The sequence below is a fragment of the Globicephala melas genome, chromosome 12 (genome assembly GCF_963455315.2).
Source record: "Globicephala melas chromosome 12, mGloMel1.2, whole genome shotgun sequence".
Lineage (NCBI taxonomy): Eukaryota > Metazoa > Chordata > Mammalia > Artiodactyla > Delphinidae > Globicephala > Globicephala melas.
Genome location: NC_083325.1, coordinates 26,791,969 through 26,813,362, shown reverse-complemented (window position 1 = coordinate 26,813,362; position 21,394 = coordinate 26,791,969). Strand labels below are relative to the sequence as shown.

Sequence of the window (21,394 nt, the reverse complement as noted above, 5' to 3'; positions counted from 1 at the left end):
GACTTGGACTGGAGTTGGGCCATGGGTGTGACCTGGCCCACTTGGAGGTGCACTTTGGGGGCAGAAATGGCAGGAGTGGATGATCTAAGGATGAAGAAGTGGTCAGAGATGACAGCCAGATTTCTGGCAAGAGCATCTAGGAAGACGCTGGAGAGAGACCAGACTTGGGGAGACAGATCATGACCACCCCAAAGGTGCCATCCTGGCAGCTGGAATCCAGGGCTGGTGACGGAGACTGCTGAGGCCCAGATCTTTGGCACGCAAAAAGCCCACAAGGGTTTAACTAACATGAAGGGAGGGTGGTGAGCCATGGGTGTGTTACATTGTTTTCAGTACATTTTAATATTTTTTTAAATGTTAAGCAAAACTTGAAGTAAGAATCAAAAGAGAATAGAAGGCTCCAAAATACAGCTGAGTATCCCTAATGAGTCTATCTAATAACAACTAGTCAGAAACCTAATAGTCCAGCTGAGGGGCCAGAGGTCCTTGATCTGTCCCTGCCCTCTCTTTCCTGTATTCTCACCAGCTTCTGTGGCTTCCTCAACACCCAATAGCCTTGGTTTACATTCAAGCTTTTCAACTTTCCTCATAGCCATGAATAATGAGGAGGATTTATTGACATGAAAAATAATTGTCAAAATATAGCACCAACCTATAAAGGTTATAAAACAGTATGTTTTCATTCATTTTTGGAAAAATATAACAAAAGTAACTTATACACACAAGCATGCAGAGAGAAAAGTCTGAATGGTTACACCAAACATTGGCAGCATTTGTCTCTGGATAGAGGAATTATGGGTAATTCTCTGTGGAAGAAATGAAGTCTGGAAGTCTCAGCACATTCCAGACTCTTGGCCCTGCATGCAGATGATGAAACTGAGGCTTGGGAATCTACCTGTCTGCCTCAGCCAACTTCTTTATTTTATTTTAAATTTATTTTATTGAACTATAGTTGATTTACAATGTGTTAATTTCTGCTGTGCAGCAAAGTGATTCAGTTATACATATATGTACATTCTTTTCCAGATTTTTTTCTACTATGGTTTATCATAGAATACTGTATATAGTTCCCTGTGCTATACATTAGGACCTTGTTGTTTATCCATCCTATATATAACAGTTTGCATCTGCCCATCCCAAACTCCCAATCCATCCCTTCTCCACACCCCCTCCCCCTTAGCAACCACAAGTCTGTTCTCTATGTCTGTGAGTCTGTTTCTGTTTCGTAGATGAGTTCATTTGTGTCATATTTTAGATTCCACATATAAGTGATATCATATGGTGTTTGTCTTTCTCTTTCTGACTTCACTTAGCATGATAATCTCTAGGTCCATCCATGTTGCTGCAAATGTGCCTCAGCCAACTCTTTTTTTAAAAATATTTATTTATTTTTGGCTGCATCGGGTCTTAGTTGCAGCACGTGGGATCTTTGGTTGTAGCACACCGGCTTCTCTCCAGTTGTGGTGCACAGGCTCAGTAGTTGTGGCGCAGACTTAGTTGCCCCACGGCATGTGGGATCTTAGTTCCCTGACCAGGGATCGAACCCTTGTCCCCTGCATTGGAAGGTGGATTCTTAACCACTCGACCACCAGGGAAGTTCCCTCAGCCAACTCTTAAGAGTCTAAAGAGACCCAGCTAAGATTGTGAACTCCTAAAGGTAAGGCGGGTGTGTTATTTTATTCTATTATTTTAATTAACCATTTAAATGTGTACAATTCAGTGGCATTTAGTACATTCACAATGTTGTGTAACTACCACCTCTATCTAGTTCCAAAGCATTTTCTTTACCCCAAAAGGAGACCTGTTAGTCAGTAGGTAGTCACTCCCTATTTCCACCGCTCCCGAGCCCCTGGAAACCACTAACCTGCTTTCTGTCTCTATGGATTTACCTATTCTTGATGTTTCATTTAAATGGAAACACGTAATATGTGAACTTTGACGTTCAGCCTCTTTCACTTTTGTTCTCAAAGTTGACCCATGTCCTAGCATGTATCAGTTCTTCACTGCTTTTCACGGCTGAATAATGTTGCATGGTATGGACAGACCACATCTGTTCATCCAGTCATCCACTGATGGACACTTGAATTGTTTCCGCCTTTTGGCTATTGTGAATAGTGCTGCTATGAACATTCTGCACAAGTGGTTGTTTCAACGACTGTTTTCAATTCCTTTGGTATATACCTAGGAGTGGAATTGCCGGGTCATATGGTAAGTCTATTTTAACATTTTGAGGAGCTGCCAAACTGTTGTCCAGAGTTTTCCTTTCCCACCAGCAGTGAGTCTTATTTGGTTTTACTATCTGCCTCGGCACTATGCAGGTACATACAGGGAAGGAGAGACAGCTGTTATTCACTGAGATATTAGATGCCTGGCACTGTGAGAAAGCACTTTTCCTACGCTGTACTATTTGATATTGGCAGCAACCTAAGAGCTAAGGTTGATACTGTTTCCATTTTACAAATGGGAAACCGAAGCCCACAAGCCTGAGACATCCAACCCACAACCCCATAGAAAATGGCAGGGTGGGACCCAAGCCTTGGCAGCTCTGACTTGAAGGCCTGAACATTTTGCTTTTTCAGTACCACATGCTGACCCCATCAGGCAGCTATCTGACAAGTGAATTATTAAGTGGTGTAAAGCACTGTATTCCAGGAGAACCAGCTCTGTCTGCTGGGATGCAAGAGTCACCTACAAGCCTCATTACGCCCCTATCACCAGCGGTCAGACCATACTTGACCAAATTCCAATACGTGACTAAGGCTCTGTTCTTTCTTCAAGATCCAGTTTAGTGCTACCTTCTCCATCAAGACTTCTGACCCCTCCCAAGCAGATGGATCTTGTATCTGCTCCCTCTTTGAAGCCTTTGCACTTCTCATTAAGCACTTATATCACTGTTAATTTGTTACTTGCTTAACAAGTAACTGTTAACTTATTACAGTTAAACAGTTACAAGTAACTGGATAAATTATTTTATTTTTATATTGCCTATAGGAGCCTGATTATAATAGGTAATTATATTTTTGAAATCACTGTTATTCCCAGAGTTGTGGGACCTGAGAGCAGCATGTCAATGAAATCCCATGCTTGCATTTATGAAGAACACTTGCCTAATAGACCAGCTCAGTCCAGAAATGGGCCAATGAAATGGAAGGTAGACAAGACTCATAGTGTTTTCGAAGCCTCAGAAAGAGAAGGAAAATGACCTGGAAAGAACATCATCTCCCCTGATCTCTCATTGGGGCTCCCAATAACCTAGCCTCAGGTCAATGCCCTGGTCTCCCACTGAGAACTCATAACTTAGACGAATGAGAGGAAATAACAGCAAATTATTTCAAGGGGAAAGAAAGTGGACTAATAGGTCCTTGGCAGGATGTTCAGAAATCCTAGAACAATGATTCAGCTCTACAGAAATGTTTCTAATCTAACCTAACCTTTTAACAAATTTAGCAAAAGGGAGATGCTATCAGCACTCAAATTAGGATAACTCGAGCTGATTTTACAGATATAGATCACCAGAGGGCCAAATTATGAAGGTGTGGATGGGTAGAGGGGAACCAGACGTGTTATTGCTCAGAGGCCTGAAGTGAGGCGGAGGGAGAGGTGACAGGAGCCTGACCCAGGAGTTGAGTAGCACAGACCGCCCTGAGAGGTTCAGGGCCAAAGCCAGCCTAGGGGTCCTTGCAGGGAGAGGCCAGGAGAATAAATACCCTGGCCTCGTTCTCCTGCTAGCCTCCCCCCTTCACACACACTGGCCAAACCCAAGTAGAAGCCATGGGGAAGGGAGGACCTCTTGCTGGGTACATGGTAAGTCAGCCTCCAGGGCAGAGAGAAGAGTGGAGAAAGATGAAGGGTGACCTGGAGGGAACAATGGGAGACTACTGGCACAGAGGATATGAAAACAAGAACAGGCAAATTTGATGAATACAAACTTTGCTCATTGCACCCAATCAACCTAGAGATCTGTGCTTTACTCAATATTGTAACATGGAGTACAGATGGCATGTCAGTCAGCAAAACAAAGCCAGGAGCAGAGAAGCAGCTGCAAACCCAGCGCAGGTTCCAGGGCAGAGGAATTGACTACTGTAGTTTGCAGACAAGTGGAAAGGTCATCAAGGGGAAAAGCAGAATGAGAATGGCAAAAGGAGGCCTGAAATAACCTGTGAGCCATGAGGCTCCTTCTAAAAAGAAGGTGCAGGGCTTGGGAGCAGTTCTTGTAGTTCTTCTGAGTGTGTGGTGGGGAGGGGAATAGGGGATTAAAGACGATTTCACTGTAGTTACAGCCTTAGTTGTTCCCAAGACTGGGGAGATGGGGAGCAACAATGATTGCCTGGGTAACAGAGCCCCCTTCCCTCACCTTATCCCAGAAACAGCTGGCTTTTTACTTTAACATGTAACGCTTGACTAGGGAGCCAGATAAGGGTGTCCTACCAAACTGCATCCCTTTTCTGCCAGCACCAAAGTCCCTATAATTACAGCTTGCTTTTGCTGGGGAGCCTTTAGGCTCTGAAGCAAACTGGTTAATTTAGGAACAAAGAACGTTGTTCCTAAATTGCATCAATTATTTTAGAGAAAAAGCTTACGTTACCTTCTTTCCCAGGAAATGGCATTACTTTTTCTTTTTTCTTCGTCAGCCAAAGGCTCACAAAGAGTTGAAAACATTATAAATAGTTACAGAAATAACTATTTATAACACTTTCAAAACACTCTTCATAACAAACTAATAAACAGTTCAACTTCACCAGTAGTCTGACAACTCAAAATGGTGAAAGTGTTGAAAGGTTAAAAGGCATTGTTGGCGAGTCTGCTGAGACTGGCACACTTGTGCCAATTACAAGTGCAAAATTGCACCTTTCTGGTATTAAAAAATTTATATCCTCTTCCCTAATAACTCCACTTCAGGGAAGCTATCCTAAAGAAAGAGATGTGTACAGAGATTTATTTGCAAAAGCGAAGTGAAAAATTGAAAGCAATGTCATTGTATAAAAATAGAATTACATATGTGATGTTTCACATGGATAAAAACATGTTTGAGAGTGATGGCACGGGAAGAAGCAGTGTGATGGAGTCATTAGGAGCATAGAATCAGGGGTCACTCAGATCTGAGTTTTAATTTTGACCACAAGCACTTTGAGCTTTACAGCAGCTTTGACTCCCTAAGCTTCAGGGGAAAAGATGCCTTCATAATGGAGAGGTCCGGCAGAGGGTGGGGACCACCTTAATGAAGTGACCAAACTGTTATCACCAATGATGAGGCCAACTGACATGATGTGCCTCCCAACAATACACAACTGGAAGGACACGAAATCTATCTACTATCATTCCCCCAAATTTTTAAACTGACTCGAATCATGAACAAACTCATTCTGAAATTCTGAAACACGTCTAGGGTACTCGTCAAAGAATGTCAACATCACTTAAAAAAAAAAAAAAGAAAGAAAGATTGTTCTATGGGACTTCCCTGGCGTCCAGTGGTTAAGACTTTTCCTTCCAATGCAAGGGGTGCAGATCTGATCCCTGGTCGGGGAGCTAAGATCCCACATGCCTTGTGGCCAAAAAACCAAAACATAAAACACAAGCAATACTGTAACAAATTCAATAAAGACCTTAAAAATGGTCCACATCGGGACTTCCCTGGCGGCACAGTGGTTAAGACTCTGTGCTCCCAATGCAGGGGGCCCACGTTTGATCCCTGGTCAGGGAACTAAATCCCACAGGCATGCTGCAACTAAGGAGCCTGAGTGCCACAATTAAGGAGCCCACCAGCTGCAACTAAGACCCGGCACGACCAAATTAAATAAATATTTAAAAAAATAAAAATACTTATGAATAAATATTTATAAAAAATGGTCCACATCAAAAAAAATCTTTAAAAAAAAGATTGTTTTAGATTAAAGGAGACTAAGAGACATAACAACTAAACACAATGTAGGGTGAAGTGCCATGAGGTCTGCAATTTACTTTCAAATATTTCAGAAAAGCAAACAAATGTAGCAAAATGTTAACAAATAGTGAAATCACATGAAAGTCACATGGATGTTCATTGTATTATTTTCAGTTGTTCTGTAGGTTTGAAACCTTTTGAAATAGAGTTCAGAGACTAAATTTGCTTCCTTGAAGGTGGTAAAATCTCTTAGGGTTGTAGAGAGGACTATGTGAGGCAGTGCATATAAAGAGCTTAGCGCAGCACCTGCAAGAAACGCTAACGATGTGCTTTGGTACCTTATTATTTATGACCACAATGGAAATACATGTTTGTCCCCTAAGGATTTCTACCTCTCCATTCTCTATCATGGTGCAGGATCGCACTCCCCCACCCCTTTTGATGTTGGCACGGCCATGTGACTGGACAGTGAAACATGAGATAAGCGATATCTGTCACTTCCACATGGGAGCTTTAAGAGCCACCATGTAACTCACAGCGTAACTTCCAGCTGCGCAGTGACCCACAGAGCACATGCTGACATAAAGCCTTTGGCTGACTGGATTCCTGAGTCACTGCAATGAGTCTTCCTACTGATTCACAGTGGCTATGTGGAGTGAGCAAGACAATCTTTTGTCGTATGAAACCAAGGAGCTTTAGGGACCCTAAATTACAGCCCAATCTAACCTAGGAGTCCAGAAACTACTGCCCTCTGGTCAAATCTTGCCCATCACTTATTTTTGTAAATAAAGTTTTACTGGGATACAGCTGTGTGTATCATTTATATACTGTCTGTGGATGCTTCAGCGCTACAACAGCAAGAGCTGAGTAGGTGCAACAGACACCACATGGCCTGTAGAACCGGAAATACGTACTACCTTGTCCTTAACAGAAAAGTTTGCTGACCCCTAACCTACTCTATCTTGACTGACACAATCATATTTTAAGACAAAATAGAAAAAAAAACCAAAAAACCAAAGCATTTATAAAACATGACTTTTAGCTGTAAAACCTCGGGCAAGTTATTTATTACTTCTACAACCTTTTAGTTGCCTTTGTGTAAAATGGGAGTATTAACAGTATCTACCTCATATGATGCTGTGATAATTAAATGAATTCTTGCATGTAAAAACTTGGAACCAGGAGGCTTGGAACAGCAATGCTGGAGTAGCCAGAAGGAAGTGCAGGAATATGAGCTGAGGGATATAAAGTCATGAAAACAAGAACTCAGTACATTGTAGACACCCAATAAATGTTAGCAATTATTCCACTTACATAAAAATAAAATATATTTGAACAGAAACAGAAGACTAGAAGGCAGTAACAAATAACAGTAACCATGGTTATCTTTTAAAATATTAAGAGATAGGATCAGGAATGGTTTTATTTTTTTTCCTTTGTTACCATTCTGTGCTTTAAATTTTTCTACAACAAACATAATAGATTTTATAATCTGGAAAAAATAATGAATGGTTTTTATAATTGCTGAAAATTTTTAATATTTCTGTCATTTCACAAAACATCTTTTGTTGACATCCTACAAATGATACCATCCAATAACGTCCCAATTCTTTCTTCTTGTGAAGATAGTTTATATATCTGTAAAAATAAAAGACAGATTATGACATGCTGACATATTCATGTACTACTAATTTTCATTACACGAGCATGTATATGTGAATTAACTTATTACTCAATTATTGGGATAATGGTGTAAAATCACAATGTGTTTAAAGTTTGGAAAATAGATGACAATTCATCACTTACATCAAAAGTTTCAATTGCAGTTATGGTGATAACTCTCTAAACATAGAAATACATTTGTACCAGTTTTAAAAGCATACATCTAGACATTAACTTCATACTACATTGTGTAAGATATAGATATTTAAATGTACGGTGTAACATATAGATATTTAAAATTATCTATTCTTTTAAAAAGAATGCATTGGGCTTCCCTGGTGGCACAGTGGTTAAGAATCCGCCTGCCAATGCAGGAGACACGGGTTCGAGCCCTGGCCCGGGAAGATCCCACATGCTGCTAAGCAAATAAGCCCGTGAGCCACAACTACTAAAGCCTGTGCTCTAGAGCCCACGAGCCACAACTACTGAGCCCGTGTACCACAACTACTGAAGCCCGCGTGCCTAGAGCCCGTGCTTGGCAACAAGAGAAGCCACCATAATGAGAAGCCTGCGCACTGCAACGAAGAATAGCCCCCGCTTGCCGCAACTAGAGAAAGCCCGTGCACAGCAATGAAGACCCAACGTAGCCACAAATAAATAAATAAAATTATATATAAAGAATGCATCAACTAAGTTTTTAATTATGTTACATAACCCTGCATTTCCAATTCTTTGCATCTATATTTTTCAAGTAACTTTTAATTATATTAACCTTTCTTAAAAGTTAAAAATATATATAGAAGCATTGGCGTTCAGCAAACCAACAGTATTATTCCACATCTATCATGCTCTTTCTAAAAATACAGGCTTACAAACCTTTTTGACTTCCGTAATATTTGTTATTTCAGGGAGATTTTTGAGAGAAACTTGATGACCTTCTACCTGAGATGTTAGGTATTCTTGATTTATTTGTTTTTCTCCCTCTTCAACATAAGCAATCAGAACTGAAGTGTCATTTGCCGAGATACCAAACTTTTTCAAGGCCTCTGAAATCTAAGGGGGAAAAAAAGACAATAAAACCAGTAGTTTCAACATCTGAAATCTCTCCCCATTTGTGCTCTTTCCTGGTCAGATTCTTATTTTTCATATCCTAATGGTTTTCTCTGTCTACAGTTTTTCAACAATCCCTTCCTAATATCTACCAGCTCTGCCTCTTGAGTACTCCCTGCTCAAAGCTGCACTTCATTCCCATAGAGTCAAGCCTGGACTTGGCATGGCGCACAAACACCCACTCCCCCTGGACCTAAGTGACCCTCTAGCCATGCACTCCTGCCCTCTAGCCAGTCGGGACTGTTTGGGGCTCCCGTCATTTCATACTTTTTTGCCTGGGCTCACACTTTGCCCTCTGCCTGGAGTGCCCTCATCTTTCAAGGTCCAGTTCAAATGTCACTCCCCTTGCACTTTCCTCTTTACAGAATGAATTGCTTCTTTGTTCCCACAGATTTGCATTATTATTCCCATTATATCAATTATCTTAGGGCATTTGGACTTTGTCTTGTTCATCTGCCTTCCTCAGAAACATATTTGTTTCTTCTGCCCCTACAGCTGGAACAGACACAAGCTCAACAGATGTTTATGAATTGTACAGTCTCCTGAGTTATTTCAGTGATCTCAAAGAAACAATAGTAACCCAGTAATTTTCCCCCAGGTACTGCGGAATTCTATCACCACACATTTTATAAACTTTTCAAACATCTGTATTTGAAACTATGCCATGGGTTTCCTAACTTTTCTCTTGATGTCAGCACTTGATTGTGTTGTTAATAGTAGTAGTAATACTAAAACTTTGTCAGCAAAATTACATTTTTTTTCAAATGTGCCCCAGGTAGAATATTTTAAACTCAATAACTTTGATTACTATCAGTATCTCAAACCACAAACTCTTCCTATGCACTGGGTGTGTGAGCATGTGTTAAAGGGCTGTTCTAGGTCCCAGGCAGACTTCTGGTGTATGGAAAAGACATGGGTTCTATCCTCAAAGAGTTTATGGGGAGAACGAAAGATAAACATGATAACACACAAATATCCATGCCTAATTTTTATCATTAGATTTAAATCACTTAGAGTGATCTTCCTGACTCTATATGGTCAGGAAGGACAAATAAAACTATCCTCACTTAATTTAGCTAAACTTTAGTTTACTCATATGTGAAGTGACTCCAAAGCTTATTTGTCTAGTAAGAGGCAATACTAAACCTCAACTCTCTGTCCAGCATTCTTTCTTCACTATTATTTTTTTTTGTTACTAACAACAGGCTCCAACCCAACAATAAGTACAAAGGCTACCATGACAAGGTCAAAAGATATAAAGTAAGTAAATTCCATATTAATTACATTGTTATTTGGGGAAAGATTGAAAATAATTTCAGTAGATAGAGTTCTTGTCTTCATTTTTCCCAGTTTGTAGAGGTGAACTGCTTTGTTTGCTGCCACAAGTATCTGAAATGGATCGACAATCTATCAAAGAGAACAAAAAGAATTACATACAGAGAATCTGGAGTACTCTGAAGACATATGCCCTATATCATGGTAACTCCAGTGTCAGGCTGTTTTACTTCATCACAATTCCTACGGACTACATTTTCAAAATTTTCAAAATCTCAAGGGCCTACGGTGTTTAGAAAATCACAGAATTTTACAGCTGCAAGCAACTTAGGTAAATAGTAAAAAGTTTTAAAACAACACTTATTGAGGGCTATTATTATGGGAAAGGCCATATTCTCAACATTTTACCTTCATTTTCTATACTTCTCAAAACGACCCTATGATATCTGTATCATTATTCACATGCAATAGATGAGGAAACCAAGGCAAAGGATGAGTTGGAATTCCAGTTCTGTCACTTACCACCGAGGGAACCTGGGCAAATTCCTTAGTGTTTTATCTGTAGAAGCAGATAATCACCATACTTACTTCACAGGGTTGTTATGAAGATTAAGTGAGTTAGCGGTATATGTAAAGAACTTAGAACAATGCCAGGAACCAAATTAACACTATATAAAGGTTGGCTACCACTTGCTCAAAGTCATAATAAATGGCATATCTGGGATTTAAGTCCTGCTGATTCTACCACTATGCAATGTCTCCTTTACAGAGATTTTCTAGTTCAGAAGAGAAGATGGAGATCCAGGCATCTGCCATCACATCAGAGCTAGACCACCTTTCACATCTCCAAGGGCAGGCCCTGGCACTTCGGCTTCTAGTCACTGTTAAATTCAAGGCTGGCCAAATCTGATTCCACTCTACAGCTTGGACAAGAACTTTTTACCTGAAGATAACAATTTTAGGCTAACCTATAACGTCATGAAAAATCATCATATTCTTAAACTCCCCATGTAGTTCACTCATTCCCACGAGTACTTACCACTGTAGGATTTATTAATGAGCCATCAATGGCACCTTCCATGGCCTTTTTTCTCAAGTCTCCAGCATTTTTTACATCTTTAAATAACAGAAGGGTCACCCTGTATTCGGGAAATAGGTCCAGCTGATGTGTTAACTGCATTTCTTCGATAAGCAAGATTCTATTGCACAAGACCAAAAGACCAAAAGTTAACAACTGTAAGTCACTAACAAACAAATATCCTTACTAACAATTAAATATATTAAAGTAACTTGAATAATGAGATGTAGAACTGTTAAACTAGAAAAATCCACCCCAAAACATTTGGCATTCTCATGAGACACTGTCTTCCTAACCCTGCTGAGCTGTTTCTAGCTTCCTTTACCATTCCTGGGAAAGGATCAAGGTTGACACCTGGCCCCCTGGCTGTGCAGATAAAGCAGGCTCTGATGCATGGAAGAAGGGTAGCTTCCCAACAGACAACTAGGAGCAGAAAACCAAAAATTGTTTAGACCACAGGTTACTTATAGCATTAAGGAAACCTCACTCTAACTTGGTCTTTTTAGCTTTCTGATCTCACCATTTGTTTATATTTTAGCAGAACCTAGACACAAATATAAAGAAAATAATCTTATAGAAGAAAGTATGACACAACTCAAAGATATTCATTTCACACATGGGAATTTAGCCACGAGGGTACAATTCTTAAATAATAATACTGACCCTTTATAGACGTAAATTTAACAAGGACATAAAATACAAATAACTGGAAAGACATAATCTATCTTTGAAATGGAAAAACTAAGCACTGCAAAAATCTGATCTTTAAAACAATTTCAATTACAGTCCCAATGAGATATTTGGGTGAGGCAATTTTATAGGTTCATTTTATCCTTTCACCTAGGTTCCATTGCTAGCATTTTTCTTAAGGAATAAATTGGCAATCTGAAGATTTATGTAATAAGATGTCCTTCTCATCATCCTAAGAGTAAAAAGTTGAAAACCTACCTGACTAGTAACAGAGGATTGGTTTTTACTAAACAACCACTAAAAACTAGTCTTGAAGAGTAGTTAAGGATGTGTAAATATAGCAATAAATAACATTAAGTACTTCACATCTGATTGGAAAACAAAACACAAAATGTGACACAAATTGTGGGGTTTTTTAAAAGGTACACAAAAAGAAAAAATATTGAAAGAAAAATACAACAAAAAGTTATCCTTGACTTGCTGGAATTACATCTGATCTTTTCTGTTACAATCAGGAAAGAATAAAATTTGTGAATAACGTCCTAGCACACAGCAGTTCAACCTTTATTATCATGATAACGTCCAATGGAAAAAAAATAGATACAGACAGAATGTATACCCAATTATATAAAAAGATGCACTCAGAAAGCAAAAACATAAAGGAAGCACACCAAAGTACGGCCATCTTGGATAGCAGAATTGCAGGTAATTTTTATTGTTTTCTATAAAAAATATTTTTGTGTATATGTTCTGAATTTTCTGCAGTGTGCACACAAAATATAATGAGTACATATAACTAGGGAGGAAAAATTTTTTGTGGTTTTTGTTTTTACACTAGGGGAAAAAGGCCCCCTAGCAAACGTCAAATTGGTTTGTTTTGTTTTATATAATTCACTCAGGTCAGAAACTTCGAATCATCGTTGGATACTAACCTCTCACTCAAATCCCATATCTAATCCAAAAGTCTTGTCAATTTTTAATTATCATCTCGACAGCTCCAATTTTCTCCTATACCCACTGCCACCACCGTAGGCCACCATCTCTCATCTACATCTGTGACCTCCTAGAAGTGGTCGCCTCACCATTCCTGCCCTCCTACCATCCAACCTCCACCCACGGGCGTTCCAAACTCTATGATCTGAACCCTTCCTCCCTCTTCGGCTTCCTAGCGCACCCCTCCCCTGATCGCGCTCATTCCGCCACCGCCGCACTTGACTTCTCAGCTTCAATTCACCAAGATCCCGCCCCCACGCGCCCTCTAGGACAGGCAGTTCCCCTGATGCAATCCTCCCTCCCTTCAACTCGCCGGTAAGAGCCCATTTACCAGCACGCCCAGAACCCAGGACTAGCTCCCTATTCTACGAGCTCCTCTGTCACAACTTTGATGAGTCGCGGCCTTATCAGGATGATGTATCGTCAGCTGATACATCAGGGAGAGACTACGCAGATCATTGCCGGGCTGCATCCTAGGGCCGGGCCTCGGGAGGCGCTCGATAAACGAGGAAGCCGAGGATCACACCCGTTTTCTAGAAAATGGGTGCCGGGACTGCGTCTTCCGTTCCCGCCCGGCCAGCTCTTGCTCGGCGAGGACTCACCGTCGCGTCCCTGTTCGTCTCGTAAGATCTTCCCCACGGAAACAATGCCCTGAACTTCCGGAAGATCGCCCTCAGCTGCGCCCCTTCTCCGCCCTCCCGGCACACCCTTCTTCCCCGGCTTGAATCGCATCAGCGGACGCGAAGGAGAGCCGGGGCTCCGTCCACCACTTCCGGCGAGGGAGGAGGCGAGACTCCTCCGGCAGGGCCGGAAGCTGGGGGATCTGTGGGCTCCGCCCGGTCCTTAAGCACCTTGACTTTGGACGAGACGTCCTCAGTTTCTTCCTGTGCAAAGAAAAGTATTGGCTTCAATGAGCTCTACGTACGTCTCCGCTGCTCGAGATTCAACAGTTCTTTATCGAGGCAGGCGGGATTTAGTTTGCTTCTTGTTCTGGGTACGCTCACTGGGGAAGGATCTCCTGGAGCCGAACGCAGTCGGCGACCTACCTGAGGTACTTCAGAGAGAGGTGACAGTACGTTAATGGAGTCAACCTCTTCATCCAGCAGGCTCACAGATTTGACTTGTCATCCTTAAGTGTATCAGCCTCTAAAAGAGGAGGTAATCCGCTGAACAGGCTGTAGAGAATTATTTTCCATGTTTTTTATGCTTGGGGCTCATGTTGGTCAATACTTTTCTTTAAACAAAAAGACAGGTAAATAACAAATAGGGTGGATATATGCTATGGAGAAAAAAACAGAGGAAATGAGGTAATGTCAGGCCGTGGGTATTACTATTTTAAATAGGATGGTTAAGAAAGATCTCACCAAAAAGGGCCATTTGAACAGTGACTGGAGGAGGTCTGGAAGTTCTGTGTGTATTTGAAGAGCAGCATTCCAGGCAACAAAGAGTGTTCAAAGGCTGAGACAGATACGGCCTTAGCCTATTTAAGAAAGAGCAAAGAACCTTGTGGCTTGAGCACAGTGGGAATGTATATGAAAAAAAAATTGTTCTGACAGAAGACTGGAATCCAGATTATGTGAAGAACTCCAACTCAAAAATTATGAGCCAACCTAATTAAGAATAGGAGACATTTTTGAACACACTTCACAAAAGATATATGAAAGGCCAATAAAAACTTGAAAAAATGCTCAACATCATTATTCATCAGGGAAATACAAATTAAAAACATAATGAGATACTATTACATACCCGTAAGATGACTAAAATTTAAAAGACCTTAAAATTTTTAAATACCAAGTGTTGTCAGACATGCAGAACTAGAACCCTCACATGTTGCTAGTCCAAGTATAAAATAGTATAACCACTTTGGAGAAGAGTTTGGCAGCTTCTTAAAAAATTAAATGTGTTCTTACCATACCCAGCAGTTTCACTCCTTGGTATTTACCCAGAAGTGAAAATGTGTCCACACAAAGGCTTGAACGTGAATGTTCATAGTAACTTGACTCATAATAGCCCCAAACTGGAAACAACCCAGTGCCCAACAACACATCAATGGATAAACAAATTGTGGTAAATTAATGTCATGAAATACTATTCAGTAATAAAAGAAATGAACATACTTGCAACAATACTTGCAACATGGATGAATCTAAAAACATGCTCAGCAAAAAAGCAAGAAACTAAAATTATGTTACTGTATGATTCCATTTCTATAACTATAGGAATTGCAAATTTATTCTAGAGTGAATGAAAGCAAATTAGTGGTTGCTAGGAATGGGCAAGTGGGAGACACTGAAAAGAACCCCCAAGGGAACCTTTGCATTCACATGAAGCCAATGTTCTGTATCTTTTTTTTTTTTTTGCGGTATGTGGGCCTCTCACTGTTGTGGCCTCTCCCGTTGCGGAGCACAGGCTCCGGACGCACAGGCTCAGCGGTCATGGCTCACGGGCCCAGCCACTCCACGGCATGTGGGATCTTTCCGGACCGGGGCACGAACCCATGTCCCCTGCATCGGCAGGCGGACTCCCAACCACTGCGCCACCAGGGAAACCCCAATGTTCTATATCTTGATGTGGTGTTAGTTAAAAGGGAGTATGAATTTGTCAAAATTCATTAAATTACATACTTTTAAAGAGTACATTTTATAAAATTATGCCCCAGTAAAGTCAATTAAAAAATAGACATAGAAAAAAAAAGTTGTCCCAGTTCAGTGACTTGTCTGTGACCACCAAAAGCTGGAAATGACCCAAATGTTCATCAAGTGAATGGACAAACTGTATATCCATACAATGGAATACAACTTGGCAGTAAAAAGGAAATCAACTATTGCTACATAAAATAACATGGATAAATCTCAAAATAGTCATGCTGAAAGAAAAAAGCCAGACATAAAAATAGTGTATACTGTATGACTCCATTTATATAAAACTAATTTATAGTGACAAAGCAAATCACCAGTGGCTTGGGTAGGGGGCCTGGGGTGGAAAAGGAGAATTACAAAGGGGCACTAGGAATCTTTGGGGTAATATCAATAGATGTGTTCTATCTTAATTGTGGTAATGGTCTCATGGATGTATACATGTCAAATTTATCAACCTGTTCACTTTAACAGTTGTACAGTGTATCATATGTCAATTATATTTCTAAAGCTGTTTTAAAAATCACAACACTACATCTGTATTAGAATAGCTCAAAGAAATGAAAAAACTGACAATATAAGTGCTGGTAAGAATGTGAGCAACTGGAACCATTCCTGTGTCATGTGAAAATAACCCCCCAAATGAAACTGTATTTCTTGATAAACTGTTACTTGATGTCTCTGTATTCCTAAAAGGTATAAATATTTGTAGGATCTCAATGTCAAGTCAGTGGAAGAGCTCTGGTACTTCTTGGTCTCATATGTGTGGTTGAAAAATTAATAGCTATGACTGCCAGATTTATTAACAAATAATAAATATATGAATTTTATTATTTTAAAATTTTATTTATTTACTTTTGGCTGCATTGGGTCTTTATTGCTGTGCACAGGCTTTCTCTAGTTGTGGCTTGCAGATGCTACTTTTTGTTGCAGTGTACGTGTTTCTCATTGCACTGGATTCTCTTGTTGTAAAGCACGGGCTTTAGGTGCACGGGCTTCAGTAGTTGTGACTCACAGGCTCTAGAGTGCAGGCTCAGTAGTTGTGGCGTACGGGCTTAGTTGCTCCATGACACGTGGGATCTTCCTGAACCAGGGCTCGAACCTGTGTCCCCTGCATTGGCAGGTGGATTCTTAACCACTGTGCCACCAGGGAAGTCCCTATATTTATGAATTTTAAATGTGTTACATTTGTCTTGCTGAGGTCCTCTAGAAAGCAGAACCTGAGGCAAGGATTAAAATGCTGGTATTTTATTTGGGGTATGTAGGAACAGAGTTGTGAGGGTGAGGAACAGGCTTCACAATGAGACAAAAAGCCACACAGTTGTTTGGTATATGTGTTCACTCAGCAGGCTGGACTTTCTTTGGGAGGCTTGAAAGGAAAAACCATTCCTGAGAGTAATCCACAGAAGGGAGAAAGAAGCGGGAATTTGCCTGCCAGGCTTCCTCCTGTCTTACACGTCTCATTAATCAAGGCTCCTTCCATGGGAGCCAACTCCTCTACACTTCTGTTCATCATCTCACCCTTCTCTGGCAGCTCAGAAAGCCAGAGTTGTGGCCTGATATGTAGCATTTCCTCCAACTCTAACATGGAGGGATGGCTGAGAATGGAGAGGGCTTGGTATGGAGGCCCAGAGTTTAACTTGGGCTCTAGTCAGCTTAGAGAGTGTTAATTAGGTTTGCTGGCAAAGGCAAGACCAGGGACTGTGGTCCAGGTGGCAGATGGCATCTTCAGGGAGGAGGAGGAGGCTGAGGGAATCTGAGACCATTCTTAGAACCTGTGTTTCACATAACAGGAGATATAAATGAAATAAATGCTAAATAGTGATACAAGGTACCTTGTAGAAAAAGAGCATAATTCAGTAGGGGGGTAGGGCTGGGAGAGAAGGCTTTACTGAGGAGAGGGGGCTTCAAGAATGATTTGTTCACAGAGGCTGTAGGAGAGCCATTATAGCCAAGGGAACAACCTGAAAGACAAAGATACCGTGGCATAAACATGTACAATGTTGTGGTCAAGAAACGGCTGGCACACTGAAGAATGGAGTGGAACACAGCAGAGGCTTTGAAAAGTCAGCTGGGAGGCAGATCACACAGGGCTCTGACAAGGAGTTGGAAATGGATTCTGAAGGCCGTAAGCCATCAAAGGTTTCCAAGAGGGGAATAACATTAATGAGCTTGTTTTAGGACATAATTCTGGGGCAGTTGTTAGAATTACATTAGAAAGGTGGCTCAGACAGGATCTAGATAGGGCCTACCTCCATAGCAGGAGTGTTTGTAGTTGATTTTGTGGGTCCAAATCATGACTTAGGGCACTGAATGGCCTACAGTCCTGGGACATGAGGCATAAAAATCAAGCTTACCAGACTAAGGTTAAACCCAAAACCAACTTAAGTGGCAAAGTCTCATTACACTGGCTAGATTGAACTCATGCCTGTATCTCTACTCTTTACTTAAACCCTACCAAGAAGGTAAGACTCCTAAAGATTAAGAACTCACAAGAGGATGGGAGGGATGATGAATGGTAGACAGAGAGAGAGAGAGAGAGCAATAAAAATTTCATAGATATTAACTCTTAGAATGGAGAAAAATAAAACCTAATTGTGTGCAGCAAGGGGAAACTAAACAAAAAAGTCAAGGTGCCTGACCACCTTATTTCAAGTCTACCATACACTTCCATCAGCTCTGAGTGCCTCAATCGTAAGTACTAAATGACAGGCAAAGATCACCAGATATTTCAAGATCACATCTAACAGGAGAGAAAGGCATCAACAAACAGGAAAAAACAAAAAACAAAAACAGCTGACACAGGGAACAGAAGAAACTTAAAAATTGATAACTTTAGAGAGAGAAAAGATAATGCATTCATTTAAAAAATAAAAGAATGAAATGCCTGGGAAAAAAAACACTCAGAAAAGAAGAGCTAGCTCTTGGAGATTAAAAACATATAGCAGGGGGCTTCCCTGGTGGCGCCGTGGTTAAGAATCCGCCTGCCAATGCAGGAGACACAGGTTCGAGCTCTGGTCCGGGAAGATCCCACATGCCGTGGAGCAACTAAGCCCATGCTGAGCCTGCACTCTAGAGCCCACGAGCCACAACTACTGAGCCTGCAAGCCACAACTACTACTGAGCCCATGCGCCACAACTACTGAAGCCCGCGCGCCCTAGAGCCTGTGCTCGGCAACAAGAGAAGCCACCACAATGAGAAGCCCGCATGCCGCAACGCAGAGGAGCCCCCGCTCCCTGCAACTAGAGAAAGCCCATGTGCAGCAACAAAGACCCAGTGCAGCCAAAAATAAATAAATAAATTTATTTTAAAAAAAACATATAGTAGAAAAAATATGTATATAATATGTAGCAGAAAACCTAAACAATCAACAGAAGGGTGGACATAAAGCTGATAAAATTCTTGTGATTTAAAAAAAAAAAGAAGGAAAGATTAAAAATGGAAAAAATATATATATATAATTAACTTAGAGGTACATTTCAGAAAATCCAATAGTCAACTAATAGAAGTTTCCCAAAAAGAAAATAGAGAAGATAAAGTGAAAAGAAAATTTCCCAGAACTGATGCACATAGCCTGCCAGACTGGAAGACCTCACTTAGTATCTAGCATTATGAATTTAAAAAATACCCACACTAAGTCCTATCATGAACTTTCAGGACACCTGAAACAAAGATCCTAAAGCTTGCAGAAAGAAAAATTACAGGTCACAAATAAAAGTTCTGGAATCAGAATAGCACAAGGCTTCAAACAGCAACAATGAACTATGGAAAACAATGAATAAATGCATTTTAAAGTGCTTACCTACAATTGTACATTCTATCAAACTATCAGTGCAGTGGAAGAATAAAATAAACCCATTTCAGACATGCAAAAGCCTCAAAAAATTTACATCCCATTAATCCTTGGGAAACCATGGAAGGATATGCTCCACCAAACAGGGAAGTAAACCATGAACGCAGCAGCTGTGGATCCAGGAAACAGAAGAGGGGTATAAGAAAGGACCAGGGTGAAGGCAAAGAGAAATCTCAGGGCAAGAGCTATGCCCCAGGTGTAGAGAACAACCAACATGCCTGTCATGTGTTGAGCTGTGCTCCCGCAAAAGTCATATGTTGAAGTTGTCCTAACCACCTGGACTTCAGAATGTGACTGTACTTGGAGATGGCGTCTTTAAAGAGGTAAGTTTAAATGAGGTCATTAGGGTGGGCACTAATCCAATATGACTGGTATCCTTATAAGAAAAGGAAATCTGGACGTAGACACAGAGGGAAGACCATGTGAAGACCAAGGGAGAAGATGGCCATTTACAAGTCAAGGAGAGAGGCCTCAGAAGAAACCAGCCCTGCCAACAGCTTGACCTTGGACTTCTGGCCTCCAGAAGTGAGAAAATAAACATCTGTTGTTTAAGCCACCCAGTCCGTGGTACTTTTTTATGGCAGCCCTGGCAAACTAAAAACAGTGCCCAACCTAGAACAGGTCAAGAACAAGTCCAATCAATCCAGGAAAGATTTCAAACAAAAAAGAATCTGATGTGTTTACCCTATCCACACTGAGAAATGTTACAGTGGTGTTAGAGATCTGGAGGATGAATTAGTGATAGGTTCATAGGAAAAGACACAAACAAAAATGAAGGGGACAAAATGGTGTAAGAATGGAAACATACTCGTACACGATGGTTCAGAGGTGAATGATACTTACCTAGCAAATAACATAAACTTAGAATATTGATTTAACCAAAAGTTGGGAAATAACTATCCTGAAAAGATGAGGGGAACAGAAGTGTGTATGTGGACAGATGATGTGAAAGAGCTAAGTTCTCATCTTCCACAGTAGGAAGTCAATAGATAGTATCAGAAACTGAAAAATCGAGACGTGGTAATATACGCCTAGTATTTAAATATGGAGGCAAATATTAGAAAATAATGCTAAAATACTTTAAGTGGTTGCCTTTGGGTAGAAAATAATGCAAAAATACTTAAAGTGATTGCCCTTGGGGAGTGACAATCAGGGGATAGGGCAGGGGTGCTGATGGGAAGACTACTCTTTTTCATAGAAATCTCGGTAGAACTATTTGTATTTTAAACTATTGGGTTGGCCAAAAAGTTCGTTTGGGTTTTCCGTAACATCCTGCAGAAAAACCCAAACGAACTTTTTGGCCAACCCAATACTTACCTGTGTTTTTTTAATAAAAATAAAAAATTTAAAAGCTTAAACAGACCACTAAAGACCTTTAAAAAAGGTTGCTCGTCCCTTTACCCAGAGGACTTTCAGTGGTGTGATGTGAGAAGCCGGAAACACAGTGTGTTGAAGAATAAATGAGACACGAGATAGCAAAAGGAGACTGGTTTTCAATAAGCTGTGTTGATAAATGAAATGGGATGGGGACAGAGAGGACAACACGATCAAAGAAGTTTTTCAAAGGTGGCAGTGCTTAAGATGACACTTCTGCTGGCAATGTCCTCCTCAGAAACTGCTTGCCAAGGAACTCCTTAAAACTATTAGATTAGCTGGACTCTGGTGGTTCTTTTTTTTGCCTCACCAGTTGTCTTGCTGCGCCAGTATCTTTCCAAGGGAGAGTTCACGATGTATGCGAAGGAACAAATTCCACAGAGCAGCCTTCTGGCAAGAAGAACTCTTGTATCTCTGTTAAATGTGGCTGGCAGAAAAAAACTTTCTGAGCCACCGCCTAGATGAAAGGTAGCAACCTGACTGAGCTCATCAGACACAGACCAGGGAGTAGCTGAGTTAGAGAACTTCATTAGGGTCAGGTTCCACATGATGTTCATTTATAACACAGAACAGAGAAAACAACTATCATATGCAATATCAGACTTCCCATGATACAACACTTCAAAATCAGAGACTTAAAAAACGAAGCCAATTTGCCCAAGTATTCATCAAATATTTACCAAGGCTTATGATGTCATGACAGTTAGACCCTTTCTTGAGCAAACAAAGGTTTCTGGCTTCCTCTGCAACTAAAAATAATTAACACCTCCCACATGATCCAGCTGTGTGTTCCAGAGGTAAACTAGCAGAAGGGGCAACTTAGAAAAAGTCAAGGTCA

At 40.7% G+C, this 21,394-nt stretch overlaps 1 protein-coding gene across 4 annotated transcripts; it reads right to left on the bottom strand.

Moving 5' to 3' along the window:
- Nucleotides 1–5,863: 5,863 nt before the first annotated feature.
- Nucleotides 5,864–13,448, bottom strand: TPRKB (TP53RK binding protein). 4 transcript variants are annotated; one of them, XM_030877589.2, is made up of 5 exons: nucleotides 13,292–13,448; nucleotides 10,968–11,127; nucleotides 9,938–10,060; nucleotides 8,420–8,596; nucleotides 5,864–7,519 (listed from the first exon to the last, which is right to left on the bottom strand). In XM_030877589.2, the coding sequence occupies exons 2-5, from the start codon at nucleotides 11,106–11,108 to the stop codon at nucleotides 7,433–7,435; spliced, it is 528 nt and encodes a 175-aa protein (XP_030733449.1). In that variant the 5' UTR covers nucleotides 11,109–11,127; nucleotides 13,292–13,448; the 3' UTR covers nucleotides 5,864–7,432. The 4 variants fall into 4 exon arrangements, with proteins under 4 accessions (XP_030733449.1, XP_030733448.1, XP_030733447.1 ...); XM_030877588.2 differs by lacking the exon at nucleotides 13,292–13,448 and adding an exon at nucleotides 13,021–13,285; XM_030877587.3 differs by lacking the exon at nucleotides 13,292–13,448 and adding an exon at nucleotides 12,629–12,996.
- Between the last annotated feature and the right edge of the window lie 7,946 nt (nucleotides 13,449–21,394).